General features: G+C 40.2%; 1 protein-coding gene across 1 annotated transcript in view; it reads right to left on the bottom strand.

Moving 5' to 3' along the window:
- Positions 1 to 14,778, bottom strand: part of LOC139756511 (uncharacterized) — a 235,979-nt gene that overhangs the window by 84,735 nt on the left and 136,466 nt on the right. Inside the window, exon 6 of the mRNA XM_071675965.1 lies at positions 6,731 to 6,845. Within this exon, the coding sequence (XP_071532066.1) occupies positions 6,731 to 6,845 (115 nt within the window). The remainder of the gene's footprint in view (positions 1 to 6,730; positions 6,846 to 14,778) is intronic.

The following is a 14,778-nucleotide window of genomic DNA, read 5'->3' as shown; positions in this document are numbered from 1 at the left end:
TGGGCTGCAACTCCAGCAAGGACATGGTCACACCCATCGACAACGGTAACCTCCAGAAGACCGATTTCGACGATGAAGGCCTGCACTGTGGCTGAGAGATTGACTTGAGGAGGCAGAAGTGATATTGTGACAGTGATTGTGTCAGCGTCGCGTCGCCTCGCCGCAGTGTATCGAGACAGACTTCCCCAGAACTTTTAAAGGGGAAGTAAATGTTTATAGTTGTGTTAATGGAGTGATAGTTTTCATGCATGGTGTTTTTGACAAGAAAATAGTGAAGTTGGAGAAAAATGTAGCTTAGACATTGAAGCTTATTGACACAGTGGTGAAATTGATGAGAACTGCTATTGACGTTTGTGTGAATAAATTGTACATTTCCTTTTCCATAGCCAGAGGATACTTATGTATACGTATACTTATATATGTATACATAAGTATATATATATAAGTGGAGCGGGGGGCTGGAAATCCTCCCCTCTCAGTTTTTTTTTCAATTTTCCAAAAGAAGGAACAGAGAAGGGGGCCAGGTGAGGTTGTTCCCTCAAAGGTCCAGTCCTCTGTTCTTAACGCTACCTTGCTAACGCGGGAAATGGCGAATAGTATAAAAAAAAAAAAAAAATATATATATATAAGTAGGAGAGATGGCCAGAGAGTGTTATTGGATTACAAGTTAATTGATAGGCGCTTGAAAGAGAGACTTTTGGATGTTAATGTGCTGAGAGGGGCAACTGGAGGGATGTCTGATCATTATCTCATGGAGGCGAAGGTGAAGATTTGTAGAGGTTTTCAGAAAAGGAGAGAGAATGTTGGGGTGAAGAGAGTGGTGAGAGTAAGTGAGCTTGGAAAGGAGACTTGTGTGAGGAAGTAGCAGGAAAGATTGAATGTAGAATGGAAAAAGATGTGAGCAACTGACGTAAGGGGAGTGAGGGAGGAGTCGGATGTATTTAGGGAAGCAGTGATGGCTTGCGCAAAAGATGCTTGTGGCATAAGAAAGGTGGGAGGTGGGCAGATTAGGAAGGGTAGTGAGTAGTAGGATGAAGAAGTTAGATTGTTAGTGAAAGAGAAGATAGAGGCATTTGGACAATTTTTGCAGGGAAGCAGTACGAATGACTGGGAGATGTATAAGAGAAAGTGGTGGGAGGTCAAGAAAAAGGTGCAAGAGGTTAAAAAGAAGGCAAATGAGAGTTAGGGTGAGGAACATCAATAAATTTTAGGGAGAATAAAAAGATATTTTAGAAAAAGGTAAATAAAGTGTGTAAGACAAGAGAACAAATAGGGACATTGGTGAAGGGCCTAATGGGGAGGTAATAACAAGAAGTGGTGAAGTGAGAAGGAGATGGAGTGAGTATTTTGATGGTTTGTTGAATGTGCTTGATGATAGAGTGGCAGATATAGGGTGTTTTGGTCAAGGTGGTGTGTGAACTGAAAGGGTCAGGGAGATTATTTTGGTAAACAGAGAAGAGGTAGTGAAAGCTTTGTGGTAAATGAAATCTGGCAAGGTGGCAGGTTTGGATGGTACTGCTATGGAATTTATCAAAAAAAGGGGATGACTGTGTTGTTGACTGGTTGGTAAGAATATTCAATGTATGTATAGTTCATGGTGAAGTGCATGAGGATTTGCAGAATGCACGAATAGTGCCATTGTATAAAGGCAAAGGGGATAAGGGTGAGTGTTCAAATTACAGAGGTATAACTTTGTTGAATATTCCTGGGAAATTATATAGGAGGGTATTGATTGAGAGGGTAGAAGCAAGTACAGAGCATCAGATTGGGGAAGAGCAGTGTGGTTTCAGAAGTGGTAGAGGATGTGTGGATCAGGTGTTTGCTTTGAAGAATGTATGTGAGAAATACTTAGAAAAGTATGTATGTAGCATTTTTGGATCTGGAGAAAGCATATGATAGAGTGAATAAAGATGCCCTATGGAAGGTATTAAGAGTATATGGTGTGTATATGGTTTCAGAAGTGGTAGAGGATGTGTGGATCAGGTGTTTGCTTTGAAGAATGTATGTGAGAAATACTTAGAAAAGTATGTATGTAGCATTTTTGGATCTGGAGAAAGCATATGATAGAGTGAATAAAGATGCCCTATGGAAGGTATTAAGAGTATATGGTGTGGGAGGTAAGTTGTTAGTAGCAGTGAAAAGTTTTTATCAAGGATGTAAGGCATGCGTACCAGTAGGAAGAGAGGAAAGTGATTGGTTCTCAGTCAATGTCGGTTTGCGGCAGGGGTGTGTGATGTCTCCGTGGCTGTTTCATTTCTTTATGGATGGGGTTGTTAGGGAGGTGAATGCAAGAGTTTTGGAGAGGGGGGCAAGTATGCAGTCTGTTGTGGATGAGAGAGCTTGGGAAGTGAGTCAGTTGTTATTCGCTGATGATGCAGCGCTGGTGGCTGATTCAGGTGAGAAACTTCAGAAGTTGATGACTAAGTTTGGTAAAGTGTGAGAAAGAAGAAAGTTGAGAGTAAATGTGAATAAGAGCAAGGTTGTTAGGTTCAGTAGGGTTGAGGGACAAATCAACTGGGAGGTAAGTTTGAATGGAGAAAAACTGGAGGAAGTGAAGAGTTTTAGATATCTGGGAGTGGATTTAGCAGCGGATGGAACCATAGAAGCGGAAGTGAGTCACAGGGTGGAGGAGGGGGCGAAGGTTCTGGGAGCACTGAAGAATGTGTGGAAGGTGAGAACATTATCTCGGAGAGCATAAATGGGTATGTTTGAAAGAAAAGTGGTTCCAACAATGTTATATGGTTGCGAAGCGTGGGCTATAGATAGGGTTGTGCGGAGGAGGGTGGATGTGTTGGAAATGAGATGTTTGAGGACAATATGTTGTGTGAGGTGGTTTGACCAAGTAAGTAATGAGAGGGTAAGAGAGATATGTGGTAATAAAAAGAGTGTGGGTGAAAGAGCAGAAGTGGGTGTATTGAAATGGTTTGGTCACATGGAGAGAATGAGTGAGGAAAGATTGACAAAGAGGGTATATGTGTCAGAGGTGAAGGGAACGAGGAGAAGTGGGAGACCAAACTGGAGGTGGAAGGATGGAGTGAAAATGATTTTCAGCAATCAGGGCCTGAACATACAGGAAGGTGAAAGGCGTGGAAGGAATAGAGTGAATTGGAACAATGTGGTATATCGGGGTTGACGTGCTGTTAGTGGATTAGACTAGGGCATGTGAAGTGTCCGGGGGTAAACCATGGAAAGTTTTGTGGGGCCCGGATGTGGAAAGGGAGCCGTGGTTTCGGTACTTTATACATGACAGCTAGAAACTGAGTGTGAACAAAAGTGGCCTTTGTTGTCTTTTCCTAGCGGTACCTCACATGCATGCAGAGGAGGGGGGTGCTGTTTCATGTGTGGCGGGGTGGCGATGGGAATGGATAAAGGCAGCAAGTATGAATATGTACATGTGTATATATCTATATGCCTATGTATTTACATGTATGTATACCTTAAAGTGTATAGGTATGTATATGTGTGTGCGTGGGTGTTTATGTATGTGGGTGGGTTTGGCCATTCTTTCATTTGTTTCCTTGCGTTACCTCACTAATGTAGGAGACAGCGACTAAGTATAATAAATAAATCAAATAAAATATTCATATTATCCCTGGGACTAGCAAAAAAAGAATACTGCCCATGTATTCCCTGTGTGTCGTGTGTCACAGAAGGCAACTAAAAGAGGAGGGAGCGAGGGATTGGAAATCCTCCCCTTCAGTTATAAATTTTCCAAAAGAATGTCATAATTTTTCTTACCTCACATCATTTTGTGTATAAATTACTGCCTGTAGGTAGTAGTTGGTAGGCAGGCACTGACTATGGTACTACCCACCTGGGAAATAAGAAGGTTAGTGACAACTGCATAGTGAGCCAGCACTTCAGTAGTTGTTAGGTTGCACTCCTTTGACCCAGGTAGCTGTCTTTTCTTTCTGCCTCACCCAGAAGTGGACAGCTGGCATTCTTTCCACAAACAATCTATACCTGTCACACATAAAACTTGATAATAATCAACTAATACAACTCAATCACCATAACTTCATTTTCTTGCAGTGAGCGCTATGCACTAGCCCTGCTTTTTGGCAAAATGGTAGAGCAATAGTAGATATAAGCAAGCAGTAGGTAGGAATGTTAGACAGGAGCATTAGGTAGAAATATTAGGTAGAAATAGTAGGATGGAACATTAGGTAGGAACAGTAGTTAGACACATTCGGTAAAAATAGTTCATCAAATATTAGGTAGGAGCCTCTGAAAACAATGCTGTATTGTTGCCCTCTGCCAGTGGCCTGCTAAGGTTGAGGTACTATGGTTAAGAAGCGTTACTGGAGTTCAACTGTTAAAGAGACTCTTTTACCAAGGCCAGTTCCTGAGGAAGTTCACAGAGTGAATAAACATCAGAGATATAGCAATACAGATCTATCTATAGTAAACAGATAGATCTACCTATAACAGATAGAAAGACAGGAATTACTGCCCTCTATTGTCTGGTAACTCAATTATAAAACTGTTTTTAAAGTGTCTGAAAGTGTTTATAAAGTGTTTCCTGGTGTATTTTACAATATTTCACAAGTTCAAACTTATTCATTTGTGAGTGAACAGGTGTTGTGTCTAATGATATATGCTCCTCTGTGTATATCATAGATGTCTCATCCCTCTCTAAAAGTTATGAGTAGTGCTGTCATGTATTGTTAGAAAAAGGTATGCTGTTACATTTCAGGATATCTTGGCTCTAGCAACAACTCATCACATTTGTTCAACCTTGTTACAGTGCCCTAATAAGTGTGAGCATATATCTATGCCTGGTTGGTGCTTCAGATGATGACAAACTTGATGATGTCTTACTACAACGTAATTCAAACTGTCAGTGTGACACTACAGACCCTAAATATGATGGCAGTCCGAGTCACTGAAAATAAAAGCTAAGCACTACCTCAGATACCACGTATGCCATGAAATGGAGGGGCTTACAAAACACTTTTTTTTGAGTGGTGAGTGAGCAATTATCCATTGTGTTTTGGGGACTGATTTGCCTTATATCATAAAGCAAGGGGCCTCGAGGCATAATCTCCCCATCACCCCACTGCAAGTCCCTCAAGCATCTTAACATCGCACCCAAAGTTTAGATTATCATAAAATACAGTTTTCTTATATTGACATTATACAGATCATAACAGTATAATAAAGAAAAGATTATATTCTTGAATACAATGTTACACTATGGTATATTGTATAACAGGATACTACATGGGATAAATTTTATTTTTCAGAAAAAATGCAGAAATAGTACTGGTATAATACAACACAGATTATACTCTTGCTAACAATGTTACACTCCAGTACACTGTATAACAGAACACTACATGAGGTAGATTTTTTTTTTTCAGAAAAAAAAATGAAGAAACACACAAGTGATGGGAAAATCTGAAATGAGATTGAACAATTTTAGAAAAAATTCTCTATAATCCAATATCTTTTTTTCAGATTATAAGCCATAGTATCATTACTCATATACAATTTTTCATTTCACCAATGTAAGCTTAAAAAGGTCCACTTTTTTGTTATTCAACACTTTTTTGCTTATTTAGGCTGTTATTGGCAAAACGTGAGTTGACTTGAAAAGTTAAACACAAAACTTCACATCATTTTTTTTCCTTTTCACTGGTTTCACATGTGAAAGATTAACCAATCTAATCCAGAACATATTTAGTTTAACTTTCATGAAAAGCAAATCGCTTGCTGGACAATCTATCTGAAGAAAAAAAAAGTGTGGCTCTTTGGTGCCAGGTCACAACATGGGAGGGTATAATGTTATTGGGAAAACACTGTGTTTTGCCTCAAGAAAAGCATTATAAAAGAATCCAATTTGAACTGCCTTGAACTTCTTTGAGTAACTTTAATAATCTCTTTGAAAAACTTTAACAAGCTCTGAGTCACTTAACTGAATTATATACTACCTATTGATTTCTATGACACCCTTTTCCTACATGAACTCCCTTAAAACTGTGGCCATGACAAAAGTCTCCATAACTGGTGAACTCCTGTACCACTTCTTAGCCTTTCTGCATCACCCTTAACAGGGCACCAGCAGAATGCAACTCTAGCGTGGTGTTTCCAGAGGTTCCTACTTAATGATCCTGCTGACTACCTAATGATCCAACCTAATACTTCTATCTGAAGCTCCTGCCTAATATTCCTACCAATCATTTTTATCAATATTTCTACCTAATGCTATAACCTATCTCATCTATCATTATTATTATCATACTTGATCGAAGTTTCCCACATCAGCGAGGTAGTGCCAGGAAATAGATGAAGAACAGCCCATCCACTCTTATACACATATATAGTCATCTCATCTACCTGTTGCTCCCAATTTTTCTTTGCCAAAAGGCAGGACTAGTGCATAACGCTCACCACACGAAAATCTAAGGAATGACTTATGCGAGTTATGTATTGTCAAGCGTTATGTGTGAAAAGCAGAGATTATATGTTTGTGGACATAATGCCAACAGTTCACATGTGGGCGAGACACAAAGAAATGACAGCTACCTGGGTCAGAGGAGTGCAGCTTGACAACTACTGAGATGTTGGGTCATTATGTAGCCACCACTAACCCTTCCAAAACCCTGTCAGGTAGTGTCAGCAATTTACCTCCCTGGTCAGTGGTTGCCTACCAAAATAATATTCTACCCTAAAAATAGCACACTAACACTCATCTGAGTATTCTTCATACTGATACACACTATCCTACCTATAATTTTCTTGATTTCTTCAAGGCGCTGGCCCTCATTTTCTATTACTACCCTACGAAGCTCTTCACGTTTCAAAGGGGTCATGAAAGGAGATTCCTGTTTTATCCTTATTTTCTGTTGGGAAAGAAATAAAAGTAAAGATGTCAAAACTATTTTGTTACAATCCCTATCTAGTATTGCCATGGTAAATATATGGTGGTCTTTTGTGGTATCAAAAAACTTTCAGGCTAATGTGTGGTAGCTTGAGCCACTGCCTAAGTTCCTATTTTCTCCATGCATATTTGCCATTTCTTGGATCAGCAAGGTAGAACCAGGAACAAAGAATTGGCTTCATTCATTTATATCTATTCTCCCACATCCACATATCAGGCCCCATGTACTTGTCCATGGTCTTCCCCGACTGCTTCACATGCCCTGATTCAGCCTACTGATTTCTTTTTTATCCCAGTCATGAACAAAAGTCCATATCAAAGCCAGGCCTTAATCAAAAAACAGAAAGGATTATGAAAAGGAAAAAGGAGAGTCAAAGAAAAGTATTTACAAATTTTGGAAGTGAAAAATCTCTTTTAAAATGTGCTATTGCATTGTTATTGGAAAAAGAAACAGTTAACAAAATGGCCCACCCTTTGCTAATGGCCACACAGTGATTATGTGATGCCGCAACTTGCCGAGTATCATTAGTCCAGTTAATGGTGGGGGAACACAAGCAGCCAGCTCTCAGGAGCAAAGACAAAAGAAATGCCAATGGAAGAGGGAAAGTGAACCAATGCTGTGAATTAGGGCAAGCAGACCAAGTTTTGAAGCTAGCCTGGTAAAGTTTATGTCAGATTGCTTCGACTTAACTCTGTCAAGTAAGGATGCAGAGCTAGAACCACTCCAGATGTGACAGCAGTACTTCATACAAGGGCAAATTAATTCTTTGTCTGAATCAAGCAACTGTTCAGATATGGCAGCAGTACTTCATACAAGGACAAATTAATTCTTTGTCAGAATTAAGCAACTGTTTAGAAGAAAAATTTCATCTACACAGGGTTTCCATGAAAGAGTAGATATTATAGTAATATCAAGTATTTTCAATGAGTCAAGAGGTGGAATTACAAAACTGTCAAAGGAGGGATAAGAGTAGTGAGGAGTTTTCGATAAAGAGATGGGTAGAAAATGAGTCTTGGGGGCATTAAACTTAACTACATTTCGTCTACCCCAATGAGGAATCCTCTCCAAGTCTGAGCTTACTAAAGAAGTTCTGTAATCACGAGATGCAGATCGAATGAGAGAAAAAGGAGTGGGATTGAAGAATGTGGATGAATGCAGTGTTGTCATCAGTGTATGAGTGCATTTGGTTATTAGTGGAAGGAAGGAAACATGATAAAAAGGAGGAAAAGTTTAGGGGACAGGAGAAAATCTTGAGGGGCATCGCCGTTGATGGGAAAGGGTGAGGCTGCCATCAACGACCACAGAGATAGATCTGCTGTAGAGGAAGCTAGATATGAGGGAACAAAGTGAGAGAAGGAAGCCAAAAGAGGGAAGCTTAGAGATGAGACCCTGATGCCACATCCTACCAAAAGCTTTGGATATGTCAAGGGCAACTACACATGACTCCCTGAAATTTTTCAGGTATGATGACTGGACATTAATAAGATAGGAAATAATACCACCAAAGGTTTCTGCCTTATAGAAGCCATACTGGTGATCATAGAAATGACTGTGAGAGTCAAGGTCTCTTAAGGATATAGGTGAGGAGGGATTCAAAGACTTTGGAGATGGTAAAAGTCAAAGTAATAGGATGATAGATAGAAGGGTCAGAATGTTTACCCTTTTGAATGATAAGGTGTATTAACACATACTTCCAAGAAGAATGAAAAGTTTTGGTTTTTAAACAGAAACAGAACAGGTAAGCAAGTACAGGTGCAAGTCTTGCTTGTCTCTAAAGAGAAAAGTGCTTTTTGAACACCCCAAAGAGAGATTATAAGGAGGGGTACAGGATTAGTAAGAAGAACATCAGGAGGTGATGGAATGTTTGAGTCATCCAAGGTGGGGTTATAGGAGAAACAGGCACAAAAGAGAGTTGCATTATCTATGGGAAAGACAGCTATGGTACCATCTGAACAGAAAAGTAAAGCAAAGGTAGAGTGACAAAAGCTGTTAGCAATGCCCTTGGTTAAGGACAAGAAAGACCTATCAGTGGATGAGGAGGGTAGGTTATTGCACTTCCTTTGAATGAAGGAATGCTCTGCCTCACAGATAACTTACTTCACTGATTATGGGAAGTGACAAAAGCAGAATGGGGATCAGAGGAAGGAAAGTTTTTCCAAGTCCAATATGCCTGATCCCTTGCCTGTATGGCCTCAGTACAGGAAAGGTTGGACCATGGATTACAAGAAGTTGTCTTGAAGAAAGAGGGAATAAATGCTTCCATTCTCACAAGAATAACCTCTGCTATGCATCTGATAGAGAAAGAAACATCACCATATAAGAGACAGTAATTTGCCCAAGGAAAGGCTGAAAAGAATTTACATAAGGTATTCCAGTCAGCTTCGTTGAGGTGCCAATATTTACACTGCTGGAGGGGGTGGTGCCATTAAAACATTCATTTATGAGGGTGAGATTATGTAGTTAAAGCAGGATGGACTGCAGATGAAAAGGAGATCCAGAATATCAGAAGAGTGGTCACAGCTGTCAGGAATATAGGTAGAATGGGAGATAATTTGCTCGAGATCATTGAGAATGGAGAATGTGAGGGATTCAGTCCCTCTATCATCCATACTGGGGGAATTCAACCATTCCCTCCAGTGAACATTAAAAAATCCTAAGAGGAGGTCCTTGGCTTATGGGTGAGATGATGCCACAGTCTCATGGCAGGAATTTAGATAGTCGAAGAAAGATTTAAACTTTGTAGAATTAGGAGCACAATTGGTGAAACAGAGGAAAAGTGTAGTAGTTGGGAGACAGACCCTGAGCAACATATTATCAGTTTGGGGATTCAAGGTACTTGAGGCATGCAAAAGGTGTACTGATGTTGGAATAAGCACAAACACCACCTCTGAACTAGAATTGTGTGTGGAGATCATGGTTGGATATGAATAAGAGAAGTAAGAAATTTGTAGAGGTACTAGACAGATAGTGTTCAACGGATGAGAGGCCATGAATGTAAGTATAGTGAACACATAAAAGTGGAAGGACTAACATGTAACCCTGTCCCAATTTGCTGTATCCCTTGCATACCAAGCACCCTCCTGCATGTTGAAGTTCCAAGCCTTCAAGGCATTTTTCACTCTATCCTGTCACCTTCTCTAGGGTTTCCCCTTTTCCTTGTTCCCTCCACATCTGACAGATATACCCTCTTACATCATCCTTTCCTCACTTAGCCTCTCCATATGTCCATTTCAGCACACCCTCTCCAGCTCCCTTATACATACTCCTCCTACAACCAAACTACATACTCCTCTTACAACCAAACTTCTTTCTTACCTTATCAATTCTTATTCAATCAACCCTCCTTATGCATTTCTCATTTCTCCTGGCATTACAATGAAAATCTGTTTCAACTTTCTTGTTGAACTGTTGCAAATTTTTGTGTGATTTACCTTCAAATAGGGATGAAAAAGAATACCACATTCTCCTCATGTTGTAGAAGGTAACTAAGAGGGACAGGAACCAGGGACTGGAAATATCTTCCTTCCTGTATTTCAATTTCTAGATGATGGAACATTACAAGGAGCCAAGTGAGGAGTGCTCATACTCCTTGAAAGCTAAAGCTCTCTGGAGTATCTGAATGTGTCTAGATGTAACCAAGATGAGAAAAGAGATAAGTAGGATGACTGAGGAATGGAACCTGGATGTTCTAGATCTGAGTGAAAAGAAGCTCAAGAGTAAGTGTTAGAGGGAAGAACAATTTGGGAATGTCTTTTGGGTAAAGTTAAGGGTTAGTGTGTAGGGTGAGACCTAAGGAAGGAGCAGCAATGCTACTGAAGCAGGAGCAGTGGGAATGTGTGAAAGATTGTAAGCAGTGTCAGGTGGAACATGCAGCTGCTGTCATTCAGTAGTAGTAGTAGTAGAGGGTGGCAGGTGACTGCCAACCTGAAAAGTATTAAAAACTGGGATTTTGGGAGGATTAGTGGCAGCAACACAGTAAGCCAGTACTGGAGTGTTTGTTACATACCCATTTCTGGCCCAGATCGGTCTTTTTTTCTTTTGCTTCATCCAAGTGTGGGTTGCTGGCATTCAGTCCCAACCCCCACCCTCTTTTCCTCATGCACAACACTTAACAATACATAACTTATGCACATTTATCTATCTTTTCTTACTTTTCAGTAAGTTAAAATTATGACAGTGCAACCATTGTGAAATTCTCCAGTGCCAATTCAGAGCAACACCACCAGGGAGGAGGGTTGAGTGGATCCCAGGGCCCAGTTGACCGCCATTATGCAACTGAGATCCAACCCACTTCTGTAGCTAAAGCTAAAACAATTAGCTCTTTTTTATCCACTTCTGTAACATATATGATCTTAATTCTAAATTTCCTTTTGCTGAACACCATCTGTTTACTTCCTTACCTGATCTTTTTCTTCTCACTGAAATCCCACTATCTTATCCTTTGCACTAATAGATCTCCAACTATAATTTCTCCCATCATTTCCAGTCCAAATGGAGTTTGTGCCTACTGTAATACAAAGACACTCTCCTAATCTCGATGCTGTATGGCTCAAAATTTCTCTGCCCTCCATCACCTAGTTTCTCTTGTTTCATTAGCCCCCCCTTCTTCTAAATAAAACTCTTCAATTATTTGACTTCTTGCAATGAAACTCTGCTTTCTTTACATCTACACACTGAGATCCTTACTACAGGGCATTTCAGTGTACACCACAAGGATTGGTTAAGCTCTAACCAGGATGACCCTGTTGGAGCAGAGGTCTTTTCTTATACTCTCCTTAACAATCTGGGGCAATTAATGAATCACCCTACTCGATTTCCCAACTGTAACATGCACTCTTCCAACACAATGAACCTCTTTTTTACCTCAGAGCCCTCCCCCCTCCCACTACACATACCCCAATTCTTCTCCCTTAAAGTTCTTTGACCACAACCTTGTCTTACTTCTAACTGGGCAGGCCCGTCCTCTATCATCCACCCCCCCCCTTCCCTTTCTATCTTTTTTCTTTTTTTAAATATCAACTTTAGCTCTCTAGAAGAGCTCTAAGGTTACCCCTGCACTACTTCTTTATTGACTTTCCCTGGAATAGGTAGTGCTTCTCTGGTAAGGATGTCTTGTGCTGTGCTGAATGCATAGCAGAGGTTATCTTGGCCAAGATGGAGTCCTATATCCTATCATCTCCCAAATCTAGTTCTCCTCAATTGTAGTGTGACTGACCCTGCTCTGATGCCTGTTGCATCTAGGATGGTGCGAACCAGGCTATAAAACTCTTCCCTTCCCCTGAAACTCACTGATCTTTCATTTCTGCTTGGAACCACTGCAAAGTTTATTCTTCAGACAGCAAAGCACACTTTCATAAAGTGAAAGTGTGCTGGCTTGACTTCTTTTCAGACAAACCTTGTTGGACCTTCACCAAAAGCATATCTAACAACTTCTGTAATTTAACCCTTCCTCCTCTTTTCTGACAAGATTTATATGTTGGTAATTCTTCAATTGATAGAGTTGCTCTCTTTGGTGCCTCATTTTCCTTTAGCTCAACTTTGGATGATTATGCTTCTAATCCTATGCCCAATCTCCTCCCACTAAATCTAAACCAATTCCTGTATTCTCCTTGTGCAAGCTTATCCAAGTGCTCTCCCAGCTTCAGCTGGAAAAGGAATATGGGTAAGAAGGCATACCTTCCTAGGCTGTAAGGGAAAGTGCTTCTGAGCTAGTAACAATCCTTGCTCACCTATTATGCCTCCTGTCTAAAATCCCAGACTTCTGCTTGGAAGCATGCCTTGGTATAACCCATCCCTAAGGAAGAAGACTGCTCTCTAATTATTGCCCAAAGCTTTAACTTCTGCTTCTCCAGAGTCTTTGAAACTCACATTCTCAAACACTTAGAATCCCCAATGCTTCTTTCTGATCAAAAGTGTGAATTTCGAAGTTCTATGCCTAATGGTGTATTCTGTCCTATGTGACTTACCTCTGGGCCTCTTTTCTTAGGGATTTTAGAGAAACATTTTTCATAGCCCTCAGCATCTCTAAATCATCTGACAGTGTGTGGCATGAGTCTATTCTTTCTGAATTCCCATCATTTAATTTCATTACTTCCCCTTACTCTCTATGCATGGTTTCCTCTCTGGCGGTTCATTAACAGTAGTCATCAACAGAAAGGCTTCCTTACCATAGCCTATCAATGGGACACAAGTAGGGTTCTGTTCTACTGCATGGTGTTTCTCTGGGTTCTGTCCCATCAATACTCTCTTTCTTCTCTCATTAGGTAATCTTTTCTCTTCTAACTTCTAATCTTATTTACTCTTATGCTGATGATGCAACTTTATATACTTCAACTCACTTTTCCTTCCCTCCTCCCTTTAATACTCATGTTCTTTCTCATAGTGATTACACGTCCTCTCTCATATTTTGACCTGTAGACCATTTCGGAGTGGGGAAAGTTACCCTGTATAATTAACTAATGCTAAAAATAACAAGTAGTGATGATGTGAGAAGATGGGTGAGTATTTTCAAGGTTTACTGAATATGTTTAATGATAGAGTGGCAGATATAGGGTGTTTTAGTCAGGGTGGGATACGAAGTGAGAGGGTTAGGAAGAATGTCGCGGTAAACAAAGAAGAGGTTGTGAAAGCTTTGCAGAAGATGAAAGCCGGCAAGGAAGTAGTTTTGGATGGTATTTCAGTGGATGTTATTAAAAAAAGGGGGTTACTGTGTTGTTGATTGGTTGGTAAGGACATTCAATGTATGTTTGGATCAACATGAAGTGCCTGAGGATTGGAGGAATGCATGCATAGTGCCACTGTACAAAGGCAAAGGGGATAAAGCTGAGTGTATAAGTCTTTTGAGTATTCCTGGGAAATTACATGGGAGGGTAGTGATGTACAGAGCATTGGATTGGGGAAGAGCAGAGGATGTGTGGATCAGGTTTTTGCTTTGAAGAATGTATGTTGTAAGAAATAAATTAGAAAAACAGATGAATATGTATGTAGCATTTATGGATTTGGAGAAGGCACATGATAGGGTTGATAGAGATGCTTTGGGGAAGGTTTTAATAGTATATGGTGTGGAAAGTAAGTTTTTTCCAAGAATGTAAGGCATGTGTACGAGTAGGAAGAGACGTAAGTGATTGGTTCCCAGTGAATGTAGGTCTGCGGGAGGGGTGGGTGAAGTCTCCATGGTTGTTTAATTTGTTTACAGATGGGGTGGTTGGGGAAGTGAATGCAAGAGTTTTAAAGAGAGGGGCAAGTATGCAGTCTGTTGTCGATGAAAGGGCCTGGGAAATATATATATATGCATATGAGTGATTTCCCATTCTTTGTTTCCTTGCGCTACCTCACTAAAGTGGGAAACAGCGATTGAGTGTAATAAAAAAATAAATATTATCATACATACATAATTGTTGTTTATTGCGTAAGCGACGTAGCACCAGGAAACAGACGAAGAACGGCTCATATACATATTTATACATAAACGCCCACATATGCACCTATACATACATATACATATCAACACATACATACATATTCATACAAATAAGCAGCCAATACATACATACACATGTACATATTCATATTTACTTTCATTCATCCATTCCTGTCACTACCCCTGCCCTACAGGAAAACAGCATTGCTATCCCATGCATCAGCGAGGTAGTGCCAGAAATACAGACAAAAACGCCATATTTGTTCAAACTCACTATACCTGTCATGTGTAAACCATGAAAAGTTTTGTGAGGCCTGGATGTGGAAAGGGAGCTGTGGTTTTGGTGCATTATATATGACAGCTAGAGACTGAGTGTGAACGAATGTGGCCTTTGTTGTCTTTTCCTAGCGTTACCTCGCGCATGCACGGGGGGATGTATACGTTGAAATATATAGGTATGTATGTATATGTGCA

Source organism: Panulirus ornatus, chromosome 22 (genome assembly GCF_036320965.1).
Source record: "Panulirus ornatus isolate Po-2019 chromosome 22, ASM3632096v1, whole genome shotgun sequence".
Taxonomy (NCBI): Eukaryota; Metazoa; Arthropoda; class Malacostraca; order Decapoda; family Palinuridae; genus Panulirus; species Panulirus ornatus.
This window is presented reverse-complemented; position numbering and strand designations above follow the sequence as displayed.